A 19,458-nucleotide genomic window follows, 5' to 3' on the forward strand; every position below is an offset into this window, starting at 1 on the left:
ACATTTTCAGGAACATAAATCTCTGAATTTAGCTTACAGTCAAGAACAGTCATAATAATGTGTACAGAGCACCAGCCCAGGCAGTAGGCATGATGTTAAATGATTGTGATTTGTTAATTTATTTACAAATGATGTTAAATTGAAATCAACAGTTGCTTGTTGATGCTAGATCAATTTAACACTTGTTCAGTGAAATGAAACTTCTGTTTATTCAAGGAGTGGATATCTTTCTTAAAGATGACTCTGTAGTGTTCACATGAAATGATATATCTTGGAGCAAAGGGAAGGAGAAGGGATAAGAGGTTTAAATTTAGACCACCTCAGCCAAATTTAAAGGGGCCGCAGGAGCACTTGACCTTGGCCCAGATTCAGGGCAGAAGTCCTTAGGGAGAAACTCAACCACCCCGTAAGAGACAAGGCTAAGGATTTGTGTCACCTCTTGGGACAGCAAGAGCGTGACTCTGTCTGAAGTAGACCCACCAGGAATCTTCCATCTCAGCTGGCCGGTGTTCTTGGAAACGAAGCTTTAGGGGTTGTTTCTTCTTTGTAACTGCACTTAGCAGCTGCCCTCTCCACATAGACACTTGTGCAGGTGACAAGCATGGATCAAATGCAGGCACGTGGAGGACCTTGGGCCAACCAAACAGAGGAGTCCATGGCTGGTGGAGAAGCCCAGCACAGACTCTGGACAGTGCAGTGAGGTCGCAGGTGTCAGGGGAGTACAGAGACGAGGCCTTCCCCATGGGGGCTTCTAGAAGAGATGCCCTGGGCCAGGTCTTGCAGGAAGCATAGGAGTTTGCCAGGCAGAGAAGGGACTTGCAGGCAGAGGAACATCCGGCCACAGACCTGGATGGAAGGTGTGTCCAGGATGTGCTGTTGGGATGCAGGGCCTGTGCTCCAGGTGAGGACTCACAGCTCTACTGCAGGAAAGTGGCGTGTACAGATCTGTGGTTTAAGTGACAACCTGAGGGATTTCCCTGCAGTCCAGTGGTCAGGACTTCACATTCCAATGCAAGGGGTGTGAGTTCAATCCCTTGGCCTAGGGATTGATCTAGGATCAATGATCCTAGGATCTAGGATCCTACCTGCCTCTCGGCCAAAAAACCAAAACAGGAAACAGAAAAGATATTATTAAAAAATTCAATACAGACTTTAAACATTGTCCACATAAAAAAAAAATTTTTTTAAGTGACAATCCGGCAACAATAGAGAGCACGAGTTGGAGGGGGTGGAGAGCAATGACAGGAACACCTCCTGGTCTTAATGTTCCTGCAAAAAGAGGGGCAAGAAAGATGAGGGCCTGTGTGGGAGCCCAGAGGATGGGGCATTTTGTGGGACATTCTGGAGGCAGAAGTCAACAGGGCTCACTGTCAGGTGAGGAGGAGTGGATGTGGGAAATGGGCCACCGTGCATGCACAAAGCTTTTGAGGGGAAAAGGTTGAAAAATTGATTATTAGTTAATAACAAAACTTCTCATTTGCAAGAAAAGAAAGACCGGTTAGAGTTCAACTTTTTAAATCATAAAGCAAAAGTAGCCTAGGGCCTGTAATTTCAGGAGCATTAGTTCAAACAGGCTTCTTTTAAGAACCTTCTGGACGCTGTGGTCCCAATATTTGAGTGGAAGCAAAAGCGAGCTAAATTTTTGCTTTTCCTTCTTTGTCTCTAATCGGTTTTTTTGTCGCTGAGGATAATGACCTCAAAATTGCAACAGTATCAGATTCTGGAAGAAAAGACAGGGGGACCCCAGGGACACGTGGAAGCCTGTTTGCTTTGAAAGAGCTCATTCAGGTCACCAACCTGCAGCGGCAGCTCGTGTACCCAGCCCAGCCCTCACCCTCCACCCTCCATTCTCCACTGCCTGGGGGTCAGCACGGGGTGGAGGGGGGAGCCTTGCCCCTTCTGCTGTTTCTCTGTAATGATGAACTCTGGCTTTTCTCTTTATTGCCTAGTTTCTTTCCATTGTGTGTAGCCTTTATTAAAAACAAAGGCCACGATGGCTACAGGGAAAGCCAGTGGAAGCCACCAAGGAAAAGGTCTGATGTTCTGTCATCACCCCGGGCTGGGGCCCTCCTGGGGATCGTGAGCTGCCCTCCCAGCGCCGCCTGGTGCCCCCGCTGGTTGTAGCCAACCACCTTGGATCAGACTGTGACACACCCGTTAGGCTTCACCACAAGCGAAGGCCACCATCCCCACGCTGGGTCTGGGGTTGCGCCTGGTCCTTGATCCCATTTCCAGCTTCATCAGCCAACATTCCACCAAAGAGGGCCTGACATCAGCCTTCTGTCTCTGCTTCTCGCAGCCGCCCTGTTGACTTGACTCTGGGAACTGGCTCCTGTGAGCCTGAGCATGTAGTCCCTTGGGGACACCCAGATCCAGCACTTCCCTCACCTCCTCCGATGTTTGGTGGCTCGCCGCCCACCCCATGACCCCAGATTCCATATTGTCAGTGACGATGACCTACAGAGGCATGGTGGTGGTCCTGCCAGGACCTGACTTCCTGTTAGCACACACCACAGCCCCTGAAACATCACTTCCGTATGAGTGAAGGCCTGAGATCGCAATGAGCGCTGTTGCTGGGCAGTTTGTCTGACATCCAAGCGTGGCTGGTGGGAACTCAGAGTCAGGCTATGGTGCTTCAGATGGATTGCTCTGCAAATCCACAAAGGGAAGAGCCCTTGGGCTGTGTCTTAGAAAAGAAGCCGTATTTCGTCAAAGGCTTTCTAACTTGTGATCCTAACTGATTTCATAGCAATGCCACGTGCCCTCAAAGAGGTGGTGCTGAGTGACCTGCGGGAAAGTCTCTGCTCCCTTCTCCTTGCCAATCCTCCAAACACAGAAAGCCCTGGGATTCCTTGTTGGGTGGACTTCAATCAGCAGGGCCCTCGTGGGTGTGGGACATGCCCTTTGTTGTTCAGTCTCTCAGACGTGCCTGGTTCTTTGCAAGCCCACAGACTGTAGCCCACCAGGCTCCTCTGTCCATGGGAACTCCCAGGCAAGAATACTGGAGTGGATTGCCATTTCCTTCTCCAGGGGATCTTCCCAACCCAGGGATCAAACCCGGGTCTCCTGCATTGGCAGGCGGATTCTTTACCACTGAACCACCTAGAAAGCCCAAGACATGCCCTTACACAGTTACAATCCTACAAAGGTAGTGATGCATCCGGGCCCTGCTGAGCCGCCCAAACCACCCACACTTCCACCTCCTCTGTAGGGAGCTGGCCCATATTCATGGATTCTGAATTATCCGCTCAAATCTAAGGGTTGGCCTGGTTCTCATGCCCAAACTGTAACATCATAGAAACAGGCTATGTGAGAAAGGCAGCCTTGCTCAGCAAAATCGCATCTCTGTACCCTCCACCCATACAACCCATTTCCTTCAGATGCATTTAAAATTACAAAATTTTTGCCCATTTGGAAACTTTCTTTCCAGTGGGGCACAGAATTAAGATAAGATTCAAAGTGTAACAGTCCTTTTGTTAACTTGTAACAAACATGCTCCAGGCTCTTCCTAACAGACAAACATGGGCGAAATGTGAAATAAGCAACCTGAAAGAAAACAGAATGTAATTCTTTTCCTCAGTAAGCTTTTCAAAAAGGTACACCTGCTGTCCAGAGTCTATAAAATCTCAAGCACATATACAGCATAGCCCTCAGTAAGTGCCCGGCACTGTTCTGAGCACTCTGGTTAAAAACAGTTCATCCAGGGATTTCCCTGGTGGTCCCGTGCTTAAGACTTTGCACTCCCAGTGCAGGGGGCATGCGTTCATTCCCTGGTCAGGGAACTAAGATATGCCTCATGCATGCGTGCTAAGTCCCTCCGGTTGTGTCCGACTCTTTCTGACCCCATGGACTGTAGCCTGCTGGGCTCCTCTGTCTGTGGGATTCTCCAGGCAAGAATACTGGAGTGAGTTGCCGTGCCCTCCTCCAGGGGATCTTCCTCCGCCAGGGATGGAACCTGCATCTCATGTCTCCTGCATTGCCAGGTTCTTTATCACTAGTGCTACCTGGGAAGCCCAAGATATGACTCAGGTGCAGCAGGAAATTAAAAAAAAATAATAATCCAATACCCATAGTAACGCTGCAGGGGTAGTTATCATTATTTCATTTTACATTTACATGTGAATCACTTCATAATTCAATAATAATTGTCACTGTTGCCATTTTACAAGTGAAAGAGAGAGGCGTGGAGGTGAAGTAACTTGCCCAAGGTCATGGCTACTCTGTGGAGAGCTGGATATGAACCCATTAAAGCACAGGCTCTGCTCTACAATCCTGGTCCTCTTTTAATGGTAAATAACAGAAGAAGTCGTCTATTATAAATTACTTTGTGACTCAGCAGAGGAAAAACAGAGGCATCTCAAAACTTCTCAACCAGTGTCCTCTGGAGTGACCCCCATGGGTCCTGCAGTAAGGGTCCTCCGTCCCACCTCACAGACCCAACCCCAGCCTCCCAGGCACCAGCCCACCTCGAGGTTCCCCCATCAGCCAAATCCACACCTCCCACGGCAGAGTTCCTTTGCTGGGCCCTGACTCCTTTTCCAAACAGCTGTGCTCTCAGCGTTGACCCTTGTGGGAGGTTAGAAGAATCTCTCTAAGGCACAACTGACCGAAGGCTTTGGTAAAGCGTTTGCCTTTTTAAAGAGGAGCTTCTCTGGTGAGTAGAAATACAGGCTATGTGGCAAAGAGAATAAAGAATTCAATTTGGGACATCATTTTAAAACAAGCATTTTAATTGAGTTATCATTCACATGCTCGGTGGTTCAGCCATCGCCACTAACTCCAGAACATTCCCATCACCCAAATCAGAATCCCCAGACATCAGCAGGGAACCCCCATCCCATTCTTCCCACCTCCTGGCAAGCATTAATCTACTTCCTGCCTCTAGAGATTTGTCTATTCTAGACACTTCCTATCGGAGAAGGCAATGGCAACCCACTGCAGTACTCTTGCCTGGAGAATCTCATGGATGGAGGAGCCTGGTAGGCTACAGTCCACGGGATTGCAAAGAGTCGGACACGACTGAGTGGACTTCATGTCACAGACACTTTCTATAAATGGAATCGTATAACACGTGACCGGCTGCTCTCTCCTAGCACAATGTCTCCCGTGCGTATTGTAGCTACATAGTACTATGTTCCCTCTTACGGCTGAATATTATTTCATTGTGGGAATAGACCACATTTTGTTTATCCACTCATCAGTTGATGGACATTAGATTGTTCTCTTTTTTTTTTTTTTCTTTTTTTGGTGATTGGGAATAATGCTGCTATGTACATTCACATACAAGTTTTTGTGTGGACATAGATTTTCGTTTCCCTTGGGTAGATACCTAGGAGCAGAATTGCTGGATCATAGGATGACAGAATGTAATATTTAAAATTGGAAATTTAAAAGAACCTATGAACTCATAGCATGTAGGTGGCTGCCCACAGCCATCCCAGCGCTTACAGCTGTGGGACTCAGGCAAAGCACGTGGCCTCCAAATTTCAGGTAGCTGTTTTGCTCTGTCTTTACTGTTACTCTTGTTTTGCATGTTAAATGTCTTTGGAAACACATTTGGCTCTCAGTTGTGTAGACAAACTAGGATGTATACATAAACGTGTTTATAAACAGTGCATTGTGAGGTTGCTGAGCTTTCATCCCCACAGTCCATGTCAGGCAGGGTGGCCATTGACGTGAACCATCCTGCATGCTGGTGTTGGGAATCAGGGCAGTTCAGTTCAGTCGCTCAGTCGTGTCCGACTCTCTGCGACCCCATGAATCGCAGCACTCCGGGCCTCCCTGTCCATCACCAACTCCCGGAGTTCACTCAGACTCATGTCCGTTGAGTCAGTGATGCCATCCAGCCATCTCATCCTCTGTCGTCCCGTTCTCCTTCTGCCCCCAATTCCTCCCAGCATCAGAGTCTTTTCCAATGAGTCAACTCTTCGGAATCAGGGCAGGCAGCCCCAAAATGTGCCTCAATGACATCTCAGTTATTTTGAATTCAAGTTACTTAAGAAATGGACAATGCAAGACGGAAACCCAACCCTGTGTTTCTTTGTCCTGCCAACTCCTCACAAATGCATTGCTTCTTGGTCTAAAAAGTATAAAAACTAAACCTGCTCTCATTTCTGTGGGACCTCTATGCCTGTGAATTAAAATGGGTTTTTATTTTCTCCTGTTAAACTGTCTTGTATCAATTTTACCATTAGTCCAGCCACAGGAACTGAAGAGGGCTAAGGGTGGGAGGGCCAGCACATCAGGGGATGGTTTGTTTATAGTGCCCTTTGAGGGTCTTTGCAAGTGTTACTACAGTTTAGGTACCTTCTGCTAAGTCGCTTCAGTCGTGTCCAACTCTGTGTGACCCCATAGACGGCAGCCCACCAGGCTCCGGCGTCCCTGGGATTCTCCAGGCAAGAACACTGGAGTGGGTTGCCATTTCCTTCTCCTCTCCCTAAAACTGGTCTTGCTCACGATTTTGTTGCACTAACATATTCCTTGCTTCCATCATTCTCCTGATCCAGAACTTTCCATGTGTATAATATAATTTGAATCCTTAACCCCTTAGCCATCTGGCCATCCTTACTTTCCATTCTTACCTACGTTCTCACTCACCCACTGACTCCTGGACACCCTCCGATTTCCTGCCCCACTGCCTTTGCTAGAACTTCTCCCCCTACCAGCGCATGCCTCTCCCCACCCATGCCTGCCACCATCTGCATCATCTACCCCAACACCAGCCCAGATCAAAGGTCAGGTCACCCTTCCAGCAGGTTCTATCAGATCTGCTCCCACCAGCCCCAGCTCCATTCCAGAAATGACGTTTCCTCCCTGTGTTCCCATAGCAGTCACAGCATTCTTCTAGAACATTCTTTCTGTGTTGTGATTATTTGAATACATGTCTTGTTACCACACTGTGAGTTTGTTATTGTAACACTGTCCTTCATGATGTAGCATTGCTAGGGCCTTGCAGATAGTAGATATTTAAAGTTTTTTGAGTTAGAACAATTTGTACCCTTCAAAACAATGGGGTTTTCATAATATGTCCTTAAATAACAAGTATCACCATGCTACAAATCTGTAAAAATAAGAACTGTAAGTCCTGCATTCTGTTGTTAAGAGTCAGCTCATGTCAGCAGGCATACCTTGGTTGATTGCTGGTTATGTAAACTTGGGCAAATTCTGAATTCTCAGTGTTTTGATGTCCTTTTGGTAAAGATGGGAATAATAACTACCACCTCCGAGCGTAGCTAGGAGGAAAACAAATGGGACCATCTACACAATCCCCTGAGAAGGTGCCTGACCTGCAAGAAGTCTTCAGTAACTATTAACTGTTACTCACCCCAAGGGGAATTTCCACTGGACTCTGCCGAGAGAAGTCTGGAAAATGGCCCTTTGGGTGCCGCAGTTACCAACTCTGACCAGAAGAAGGCGCCCACCTCCAGAGCTGTAATCATTTAGAGTCCAGCTAGAGCCCCGCAATAGAGAATTCCGTCTGGGGGTGGCGGGTAGAGGTGTTTAGAAACATCAAGAAAGCCTCGGATTTTAAAGGTCACCACAAGGGCGCTTGGCAAGTCCCACTGCGCCTCCATCTCCACCCACCACCTGCTTAGAAAGGGCAGTGGTGCTGAGGTGTGGGCCCAGGGACCTGCCAGGAAGAAGCTGGGTCTGAAGCTGAGGACACATACATATACTGGTTTTGAGATCATGATTTCTTCCAGGATTAGCTAAAGTGTATCTCATGCCCACAGCTTCCCTAATGAAGCTGGGTTTCCCTCTGCCGCTACTTTGCCTTTCTGGAAAGGGCAGCAGAAAAAGAATGACAAGATTTTGGGGAATCTTCCAAAGAGGCCTTGCCTGACCCCCAGAGCTGGATAGAGCAGACAGAGATGTGAGGTCGGACCTTCTTGGTTTGCAGAGTAGGTTTCCAGCATCTTCAGATTCACCCTACTTCCCCTCTTAGGAAAACCTGCTTTTAGGGAAAGAATAAATCACAGCCTGGAGGTTTAAATGAGTACGAGTGTCTTGTAATGTTATCTTTTATCAGGGGGCAGAAACCCTTTTGGATGGGAATGACTCTACAGGGTTGGCTTTTAGGCATAGCTGGGACACAGAACAGGTACTTCAGAGAAGAGAGCCCCCCCTCTTCACTCCCAACACCAGGCGGGTTAGAAGCCACTTCCTTTGTCCTTGTTCCAGTTCAGTCAGAAGGTTCTTCACGTACCTGCCACATGGTACTCTGGGGAGAGATGGCCCAGCCCACCAGCATATCTGGGGACCATTCGCCTCGATTTTGCCATCTGCCTCCCTTCCTTCATACACATGTGAACTCCTCATCGTCCCCATAAGTTCACCCAAAGCTAGAAAGCCATCCCCTACCCCCATCACTCTACCCTGCAGGGTCAGCGTGGTTGATGACCATGAACTTTCTGTTTGACCTTGGAATGAGTTTTTGCATGTGATTATCAGAGAGTGGGTCCAATATTTAGATTTCTACCTGTAGTGAGATCTCATGACACGGCTAGAAAGAACCACATCACTAAATGCTGAGCCTAGACTGGGAAGGCCTGGTCACTGGACACCAGGAAGACACGCAGTCCCCTCTGCTCCTGCACTAGCCGCCTGCAATTTGGGAATGGCAGGTCCCCCTTCCCTGCCAGAGATCCCTCAGTGCCTACAAAGTGGGAGGAAACAAAGTGTGTGTGCGTGCATGTTGTCCCTTCAGTTGTGTCCAACTCTGCGACTCCATGGACCGTAGCCCGCCAGGCTCCTCTGTCCATGGGATTCTCCAAGGAAGAACACTGGAGTGGGTTGCCATTTCCTCCTCCAGGGGAGCTTCCCGACCCAGGGATCAGACCCACATCTGCATTGGCAGGTGGGTTCTTTTCCACTGGCGCTGTCTAGGAAGCCCCCAACAGAGGGTGTGAGATTTTTATAAGCACAATAGATTGGAATAGAAGCCCCACACACACAATTAAAGCTGAAATGTGGCTAAAGTCTTTAATTGTGTGAATCACAACAAACTGGAAAATTCACTGAGGAGATCAACAGAAGCTGGTTGGATGGCATCACCAACTCAGTGGACATGCGTGCGTGTGCACTTTGTCATATCCAGCTCTTTGCAACCCTTCTGGACTGTTGCCTGCCAGGCTCCTCTGTCCATGGGGTTTTCCAGACAAGAAGAATGGAGCGAGTTGAGTTTGAGATGGAGATGGTGAAGAACAGAGACGGCTGATGTGCTGCAGACCATGGGTCTCAAAGAGTCGGACACAACTTAGTGACTGAACAACGACAACAGTGTGGCATAAATCTGTGGCCTTTCTCAATAAAGTGCAAAACAAGACTCCTTCACACACATGCAGCTGGGTATCGTTGAGAAAACACTGCTGCTACTGCTAAGTCACTTCAGTCGTGTCCGACTCTGTGTGACCCCATAGATGGCAGCCCACCAGGCTCCCCCGTCCCTGGGATTCTCCAGCAAGAACACTGGAGTGGGTTGCCATTTCCTTCTCCAATGCATGAAAGTGAAAAGTCAAAGTGAAGTCGCTCAGTCGTGTCTGACTCTTAGCGACCCCATGGACTGCAGCCTACCAGGCTCCTCTGCCCATGGGATTTTCCAGGCAAGAGTACTGGAGTGGGGTGCCATTGCCTTCTCCAAGAAAACCCTGGGGATCAGTATTTTGCAGAAATAAAACCAAAGTGCTGCTTATGGGTTGTTGAATTGCCACCTCTAAAAGAGGCTGCGTATACAACTTCAGCATCGGTGTCTCTAAATTGGGCCCAGGAATCAAGCCTCTTGACTGTATCAAATGGGCAGAAGACCTCTGGAGGGGTCATTGTGGGCAGAGCCTAGGCAGGGACTCAGAGACCCGGCCTGACTGCACAGAGAGGGTGGTGGGGCGGGGGAACTGGTGAGAAGCCCCCCTGCACCTGCTGTGCCACAGGAGAGGGTGCTCAGGCCAGCTCCACCCGACGGTCCAGGTGTGGAGGTGCGGCCTCCCCACCTCCCCTGCTCCAAGGACTTGGTGTTTCCTGAGGGTGGCACTTTCCTTACGAAGGGGCAAACCAGGGCAGCCCCCTCTCTTTGGGTTCTTTGCACATTTTGGCTTTAATGAAAGATATTTCTATGGACATCTTTTGCAAGAAGACTTTGTGGATGCCTGTTTTCCCTTCTCTCGAGTATATTTGTACAGATGGAAGTTCTGATTATGATATTGTGATTTGTGACATGTAGATTTGGTCCTTCAGATGAGTAATGCAGGACTTCCACTCACACGCTGTTTGGCAAAACTGATCTCAAGGACTTGTCTAGCAACACGGTGGCTGAGAAATTAGAGGAACATGTGGCTATTAATGTAGAGCTATTAAGAGTGAAGAAAGAATTGTTGTTGTTGTTGCTAAGTTGCATCCAACTCTTTGCAATCCCATGGACTGTAGCACACCAGGGTCCTCTGTCCTCCCAGAGTTTGCTCAAATTCATGCCCACTGAGTCAGTAATGCCATCCAACTATCCAATCCTCTGTCGTCCCTTTCTCCTCCTGCCCTCAATCTTTCCCAGCATCAGAGTCTTTTCAAATGAGTCAACTCTTTGCATCAGGTGGCCAAAGTATTGGAACATCAGCATCAGTCCTTCTAAGGAATATTCAGGGTTGATTTCCTTTAGGATTGACTGGTTTGATCTCCTTGCTGTCCAAGGGACTCTCAAGAATCTTCTCCATCGCTACAGTTTGAAAGTATCAGTTCTTCAGCACTCAGCCTTCTTTATGGTCCAACTCTCACATCCCATGACTACTAAAAAACCATTTGACTGTATGGACCTTTGTCAGCAAAGTGAAGTCTCTGCGTTTAATACGCTGTCTAGGTTTGTTATAGCTTTCCTTCCAAGGGTTAGGGTTAGGCATTATGTTGGTGTAATCCCCACCATGCAACTGCATGTGGAAATTAAAATGATTACAAGTGAAAAATATAATTGAAAAAAATAAAAAGACAACCCCACTCTGCTTTGTTTCCGCAGCTTGGGAGCCTGACCGAGTGCTGCCCCTCGGTGCCAGCCACCGGACTGGGCAAGGTGTTCAGCAAGGCATGGCTCCCCGCCAGGTAAGTGAAGACCTCCCCACACCCCGCAGGGAACCGGAGTAGTCAGTGGGGAGCCTCTCTGAGCGGAGGTGCCGCCTGGTTCTCTTCTCATTTCGTAGCCTGTCACTAGGGGGTCTGTGTCTCCAGGGCACCATCCCTCCCACAACAGAATGGATCATGCTGGTCCACATGAAGGTGGACCAAGCAAAGGCCTCAGTTTACCCCCAGGCACCAGGAACCACAGGGGCAGAGTGTTGTTGGGCTGCTCATTGGCTCACCCCTGGGATCTTGGCATTATGTGGGTACCCTCCAAAAAGCACCAAAGAGCAGGAAACAAACAGTTCACCAAAGTGAAAGGTGGAGCTGAGACTGATGTTTAAATTCAATCTTTTCTTTGCTGAACTGGTCCAAGTTGGATGAGTGTCCATGTACCTCCTGGGATCTCACTCACCCCAGGAGGTAACCAGGGCAGAACAGCAGCAAGGAAGAACTCCTATTCTTAGGCATTTCCCATTCGATGCTGCTCCCCGTCACCACGTTGCACCATTTACCCTCCAGCTCTCCTTGGGAATGGATCCAATTTTTATCCCAACAAAAGTGGAGGAGGTTGAGTAACTCATCACAGGATGACAAGGACTGGGAGCCCAGTTCAGATCTGAGTGACACCAGAGTCTCAGGGGAGCCCGGTTTAGATCTGAGTGACGCCAGAGTCTCAGGGCTTCCCTAAAACTCTCTGCACAGAGTGAGTTTACAGGGACCTAAAGCAGCATGGCAGGACCCTGGGAAGATGACCAAACAGAGCCCGCCCCAGGCAGTGGACGGCACATGGCAAAGCCAGAGCACTCTCGGAGAAAGGAGGCCACCCCTGTGATTCCACAGTGGTGGCCTCCTTTATCCTAAGACCTCACGCTTGAGCACAGAGCCCCCATTCCAGGATGTCATGGACATAGAACTCACACCTACTGAAACACACGGAGAAGGTTCCCAACTCATGCTGGGGGCCAGGCTGCACTTGAGAGCCCCCGGGACCCCTGTAGAGTGCTCCCTCCCTTCCTCAGAGCCTCCCTGAATGTGAAAGCTTAGTTCTTGCAGACAGGTAGTTGCTGCTTTCACACATCTCCTGGAAGCTTTTGGGCGGAAGCCATAGCACTTGATGGAAGATAAAATTTTCCATCTGTTTCTAAAATCCCTCACTATCTCCTGTCGTTTAAGAATGAAGGTCACACAGCTACCATCCTGATGGGAGCCTTTGAGTTGTTAGGTTTGATATCATGACTTTTGTGAAAGGATGGTTTGGGGGACAGGGATCAGAGGGCAGGAGAGGCCTGAGGGGACACAGCAGACACAGCCCCGCCTCTATCCACTCAGCATCACCTGGAGGAGGTGCGGATCTCAGAAGTTTGCCCTGGCAACAAAGCCAGGTGCGGGGTGATCAGGATCCCGGGAGGGGAGGGGAGGCTGCCCAGAAGGGGCTGGGAGCAGAGCAGAACACTTAGGGGGCTTGCCTGAGGGTCACTGAGCTGGGTCAGCAACCCCGAGTCACAGACACGTGGGCTCACGGATGAGACACCACGTTGTCATTGTTCAGTCACCAAGTCGTGTCCAGCTCTTCCGACCCCATGGACTGCAGCATGCCAGGCTTCTTTGTCCCTCTCCATCTCCCAGAGTTTGCCCAAGTTCATGTCCATTGAATTGGTGATGCTGTCCAACCACCTCATCCTCTGTCACCCTCTTCTCCTTCTGCCTTCAGTGTTTCCCATCATCAGAGTCTTTTCCACAAAGACACCACAGGTGATGGCAGATTCTCTGGTAAAGTTATGGGAACTCATTGTCTCCATCAGGCAGATGAAGACGACTTTCCCAGGCTCTCCAAACATGGGGGAGAGTGGACTGAAATTGTAGGTGATGCACTTGGCCTACAGGAGAGCAAGGGTACCTGGGGGCGGGGCGGGGACCACAGCATGTGTTGCCTGGGAAGGCTACTCCTCACCCCTCCACTTGGGAGAAGATGCCGGAACCTCACAGGGTGGAGGAAGGTCAGCAGAAGCCCTTTGAGACTGTGGCTGGAGATGGTTAAATTCTGCTAGCTGGGTACCAAATATTTGAATCCACATATTATGATTTTAATCATCATCTTTAGTGGTTAAAACTTAGCATGAAGGTTTCAAAGAATATAGGGACTGTAATGGTAATATCCACAACAGGGAAGGATGAGAAAAATCAGGACTGAAAATCTGGTTAAGAGAAGAGACAATGATGGTGGGTGTTGAGTAAAACTCTCGAGTGGTTAAGCGTATTCCAGGAGATAAGTGAAAGTAAAGTGTGTCTGGCTTCACTAATGCAGACAGGTTACATACCTTTCCCGCCACATCAGCACCTGTTTCACCCATCGCTTTCAGGGGCTGCTTTCAGGAAAGAGAGCAGTTTCTTTCCTCCACTTACGGATCATCTATGACACGCAAGGCACTCTACTGCATTTCCTGCAGAGAGTATGGATAAATTCTGTTTGACTCAGCCAAGCTCATATCAAGCTTGAGGTCTGGAGGTGGTCCCATAGCCAGACCACCCAGCGTGCTCCTACTTAGATACTCTTAGAGGTACCTGTATGTCTTAAAGCTAAATATCTGGTCACAGGGCAAGATAACCATGTTTCTTTGGTAAGTCACTGGAAGCAGTGTGATTTGACTAATGAATCAGGTTGTTTATTGATCACAGAAAGCAGCACCTGGAAGTGTTAGTTGTCCAGTCATGTCTGACTCTTTGCGACCCCGTGAACTGTAGCCTACCAGGTTCCCTTGTCCCCGGGATTCTCCAGGCAAGAATACTGGAGTGGATTGCCATTCCCTTCTCCAGGGGATCTTCCTGACCCAGGGATCAAACCTTGTCTCCTGCACTGCAGGTGGATTCTTTACCATCTGAGCCACAAGGGAAGGCCACTCCTGTAGCTACATTGTTTGCTCAAACTTCAACACAGATAACAGTAGCAATTAATTGTAATTATTATGGCTCAGATATGCAGATGACACCACCCTTATGGCAGAAAGTGAAGAGGAACTAAAAAGCCTCTTGATGAAAGTGAAAGTGGAGAGTGAAAAATTTGGCTTAAAGCTCAACATTCAGAAAACGAAGATCATTGCATCCGGTCCCATCACTTCATGGGAAATAGATGGGGAAACAGTGGAAACAGTATCAGACTTTATTTTTGGGAGCTCCAAAATCACTGAAGATGGTGACTGCAGCCATGAAATTAAAAGACGCTTACTCCTTGGAAGGAAAGTTATGACTAACCTAGATAGCATATTCAAAAGCAGAGACATTACTTTGCCAACAAAGGTCTGTCTAGTCAAGGCTATGGTTTTTCCTGTGGTCACGTATGGATGTGAGAGTTGGACTGTGAAGAAGGCTGAGCGCCGAAGAATTGATGCTTTTGAACTGTGGTGTTGGAGAAGACTCTTGAGAGTCCCTTGGACTGCAAGGAGATCCAACCAGTCTATTCTGAAGAAGATCAGCCCTGGGATTTCTTTGGAGGGAATGATGCTAAAGCTGAAACTCCAGTTCTTTGGCCACCTCATGCGAAGAATTGACTCATTGGAAAAGACTCTGATGCTGGGAAGGACTGGGGGCAGGAGGAGAAGGGGACGACAGAGGATGAGATGGCTGGATGGCATCACTGACTTGATGGACGTGAGTCTGAGTGAACTCCGGGAGTTGGTGATGGACAGGGAGGCCTGGCGTGCTGTGATTCATGGGGTCACAAAGAGTCGGACACGACTGAGCAACTGAACTGAACTGATTATGGCTTCCAGGTTATCTTGCCAGTTGACCCCTGGGACCAGATGTTTAGGTTTAGGAGGTGCAGGTACCTCTAAGAGTATCTAAGCATGAGCACCCTGGATGGTCCAGCTGTGGAACCACCTCCAGACCTCAAACTTGATATGAGTGTGGCCAAATCAAACAGAATTTACCCATCCTCTTAGCAAGGGATGCAGTAGAGCACTGTGCATACAGTAGGAGATCCGTAAGTAGCTGAAATATCCGCCCTACTTATCAGGGTGACCACACCATTCAAATGCAAGTGACAATGTTCATATGACATTTACCAAGTCCTGTGTGAATCAGGCTAACCACATCTTCTGACCTGATTTAGCTCGGAATTGGTTTTTGTGTCTAATCTTAATAGCCTAGCTTCCAGGCTGTCAATCAAACCACAAATTTACTGAGCACCTTCTGTGTACCTGACACAGAGCTGGACGTGGGGGAGGTCGCAATGGATAAAACAAAGGCCCTGCTCTCGAAATGTTCCCAACATAGTGACAGGTGAACAAGTAACCACAGGAGAACAAGACAGGTGTTCGAGACAGAGCAAACTCCAAGGAAGCACCCCCTTGTGCCAAAGAGTCAGAGCTGGTTTCAGCTGGATGGAGAATGGATTCTGATAGACAAGAGAGAATTGGCCAGGCCGGAAGGGGCCATCGCAGGTACACAGGGACACGTCCTAAAGGGCTAGTAGTAGTGTGTCGTTTATACACTCATCAAGTCCCTATGGAATAGTGAATCCTAGTTAGGAGACATAAAGTCCTTTGGGAGTCTGATTTTTTTAAATGATGTCCCCAGCCCCCACAAAGCCACCCTTGGATCCTGTTTAGAAAATCCTCCTGTAAGATATTTAGAGTCTGGAGACCTGGCTTTATCTCCTCCTGTCAACATTTATCTTCTGTTCCTCACATTTCTGGGCCTTGGGTTGCCCATCTATAAATAGGGCTCACGGATTCCTGCCTGACTCACCAGGTATATGAGAATTAAAATCAAGCAAGGCCATGTAGGCAAAGAGTAGTCTAAACTCTAAACCATCTGAAAGCCATGTATGAATTTTAGAGAAAATATTAGAGAACTAATGATAACACAATGATAACTAATGATAACACAAGGTCTTCCCTTGTGGCTCAGCTGGTAAAGAATCTGCCTGCAATGTGGAAGACCTGGGTTTGATCCCTGGGTTGGGAAGATCCCCTGGAGAAGGGAAAGGCTACCCTCTCCGTTATTATGGCCTGGAGAATTCCAAAGGGGTTGCAAAGAGTCGGACATGACTGAGCGACTTTCGCACTTTCACACGATGATAACATCACAGGAGGAAAAGAGGCTCAGACCACAAGAGCCCTGAGAATCTCAAAAGCAGTGGCAGCCCTGCAGCATTTTAAGTCTGGGACTAGATCAAGCTCATGCACTTAAAAAATCCCCAGAGAGTTATGTGGAGGATGGAGGGGTTCAGAGAGTCAGGGGAATTCAGGTCTGAGACGAGGAAACCCGGAGAAACTATTGAGTTATGCAGGACAAGGCTTATACCCAGGCTTCAGGGGAAAACACCTTGAAACAGAGTGCCTGGAGAGAAAGAGGTGTGCCTACGCCTTTACTCAGGGCGGCTCCTAAAGCAGGCCACCCCAAGGTCCTGGGGAATAGAAGGCCCACGTCTCGGCTGCCTCTAAACCCCAGCCCCCTGAGACGCATAACCTCAAGCTCAGGCTTTCTACTGCCGAAATCAGTTTAAGAGCACTTTGTTCCTTTTGAAAAACCACCAGTCACTCAGAGAACCCCTAAATGCTTCATCGTTCTCCATTCCTTATGTCAGATCTAGAGAGAGATGGAGTTCAGGTCAGAGAGTTGGACTAGAGTAACCTGGTACCTGGCCCTTCCAGTGAGTGGTCCCTATGAGCATACTCACTCTGCTTCCATGAGAAACTTCTTTCTTCCCCTTCTTGAAGCAAAGTGGTGCTGGAGAAGACTTTTGAGAGTCCCTTAGACTGCAAGGAGATCAAACCAGTCAATCCTAAAGGAACTCAGTCCTGAATATTCATTGGAAGGACTGATACTGAAGCTGAAACTCCAATACTTTGGCCACCTGATGCAAAGAACTGACTCATTGGAAAAGACCCTGATGCTGGGAAGGATTGAAGGCAGGAGGAGAAGGGGACGACAGAGGATGAGATGGTTGGATGGCATCACTGACTCAATGGACATGAGTTTGAGCAAGCTCTGGGAGTTGGTGATGGACAGGGAGGCCAGGCATGCTGCAGTCCATGGGGTCACAAAGAGTCGGACACGACTGAACGGACTGACTTGAAGCATGCTCGCAAGCTTGCTCAGGCCAGGAGCTGACTCTGAGTCCAGCAGGGGCCTTCAATATACTATATAAGCCCCCAGGTCAGGGTCTAGGGCAGCGGCTCGGGTCTCATAAAGCGCTGGCAGCCAGCACTTTCACTGTGAGAAGCCGCCATCCGGCCCCACTGGGCTGGAAACTCATCACTACGTGGAAAGGCAAAGGGCAACGTTATTTCCATTCAGCATGTATTTGCTACATCACTGGTTTCCTATTTCAGCACGTTTAAAAAATTTCCCCCGGGGAGAGTGCTGAGGCGCCTTTGTTGTGAAGTATGGTTAACACGAGGTGCTTCTTTTTTTTTCATGACGTCACTCAGAGTAGGTCTCTGTGTATAGGAAAACTAAAGCCTCTGTGACTGTACAGTCCTCTGGGATATCAAAGAAATGCAGAGAAGAGGGAAGGGATGGTTAAGGGGAAGAGCAGTGAAATGTGAGGGGAAAGAAAAAACAGTGTCTAGACCAACATCAAAATGTGGAAAAGTGCTTGGCGGGGGCAGCATTCTAAAAAAGAAACCTTACCTACTTCCTCTTGCTGGTCATGGCTTATCTATGTGTCCATAGTTTTTAAAGCTGAAATGAATAATTATCTGACAGGTTTAGATCTGTTACTCTCAATATAGCTTGTAACATCAGATTTTAAATATTCAAATATTTTGCTCAAATCATCAGAGGCTCTGTACTACTGTTTTTATGTGCTCTAAAGCTGCAGGTGACTAAGGCTGAAATGAGGCCAGCAATCAGAGCATTGCCCTCCTGTGTTTAAATAAATGCTTAGAATCACTTGACATTTAATAAGATGTTGGCTTTCTGGCTTTTTAAATAGCTGGCAGGGACGCTGGGCCCACATTCCTGTATGGTGCTGGTGGACCACCCCTTTGGACACAGCAAGACTTCTGCCATTTTTCCACAGACCCCCACTACTCCCTATTACACACCACAACCATTCACTTTGCCCACCTGGCCCCTCAGGCATTTGAGGGTGCAGCCTCAGGGTCAGGCAGTGAGGCAGGCTCTGCTGGGTGTAGCCAAAGTTGTCCTTTGTACTAGTGAGCTTCTGTCCCTCCAACATATGAAAATAACTAGGCATTTCCAAATAAACTCAGAGGCAACCAAAATACATTTATTTATCTCTTTTTAAACAATGTGGGTTTTTTAAATTTATTTAACCATAGTTGATTTACAATGTTGTGTTAGTTTCAGGCATACAGGTTCAGATTCTTTTCCATTATAGGTTATTACAAGATACTGAATATAGTACCCTGTGTTATACAGAAAATCCTTGTTATTTATTCTATATAAAGGGGTGAAAGTGAAAGAAAGTGAAGTTGCTCAATCGTGTCCGACTCTTTGCAGGCCCATGGACTGTAGCTTACCAGGCTCCTCCTTCCATGGGATTTTCCAGGCAAGAGTACTGGAGTGGGTTGCCATTTCCTTCTCCATATATAAAGTGGTATGTGTCAGTTAATAAACACAGAAGGGAGTTCTAGTTCCTGGGTCCTGTGGTTTGAGTCCCAGTTTCTCTACCCTTGGGCTTCCAGGGGCTCTCTATTTAGGGGCTTCGCCGGTGGCTCAGATGGTAGAGAATCCACCTACAATGCAGGAGACATCAATTCGATGTCCCTGGCTGGGAAAGATCCCCTGAAGAAGGGGATGGCTACCCACTCCAGTATTCTTGCCTGGAGAATTCCATGGACAGAGGAGCCTGCCGGGCTACACTCTATAGGTGGCAAAGAGTCAGACACAGACAGACTAAGTGACTAACTCTTCTCTACCCTGGTTCCCTCCCTGAATAGTTAAGTAACCATCAACCAAGAGCTGGAAAGGCTCTACGGCACACACCCCCAGGCTTCACCCGGGGCCCCATCACTTCTGGACCGGAGCTTGTGCTGAGAGTAACTAAGTGAAGGCAGTGGGAGGTGTGGGGTGGGTGGAAAGGTCAGGAGGCAGAGTAGGGTTAACCAGCGGGAACTCTTCATCAGGGCGCTCCGTCAAAGATTCTTGCCACGTATCATTGATTTCTGGAGAATGCGGAGTATTGAAAATGTTCATGTTTGCTTTAAATAACAGAAATGTGTCCTTAAGACCCAGCACAGCTTTATCAGACAACACATCTGAATTAAACAGAAGGTTCGCTGTATAAAAGTTCTGCCTCCAAGAGTCAGTAGTGCCGCCTTTAGGATCGAAGGAATGTGAGCAAAATGTTAAAGCAACCGTAAAACAGGCCAAGCAGGCAGCCGTCTTGGT

At 48.2% G+C, this 19,458-nt stretch overlaps 1 protein-coding gene across 1 annotated transcript in view; it reads left to right on the forward strand.

Annotated features, from left to right (window-relative positions):
- Positions 1 to 19,458, forward strand: part of LOC112587328 (rho GTPase-activating protein 20) — a 46,958-nt gene that overhangs the window by 935 nt on the left and 26,565 nt on the right. Inside the window, exon 2 of the mRNA XM_025294325.3 lies at positions 10,997 to 11,079. Within this exon, the coding sequence (XP_025150110.3) occupies positions 10,997 to 11,079 (83 nt within the window). The remainder of the gene's footprint in view (positions 1 to 10,996; positions 11,080 to 19,458) is intronic.

Source organism: Bubalus bubalis, chromosome 10 (genome assembly GCF_019923935.1).
Source record: "Bubalus bubalis isolate 160015118507 breed Murrah chromosome 10, NDDB_SH_1, whole genome shotgun sequence".
In the NCBI taxonomy this organism is placed as follows: Eukaryota; Metazoa; Chordata; class Mammalia; order Artiodactyla; family Bovidae; genus Bubalus; species Bubalus bubalis.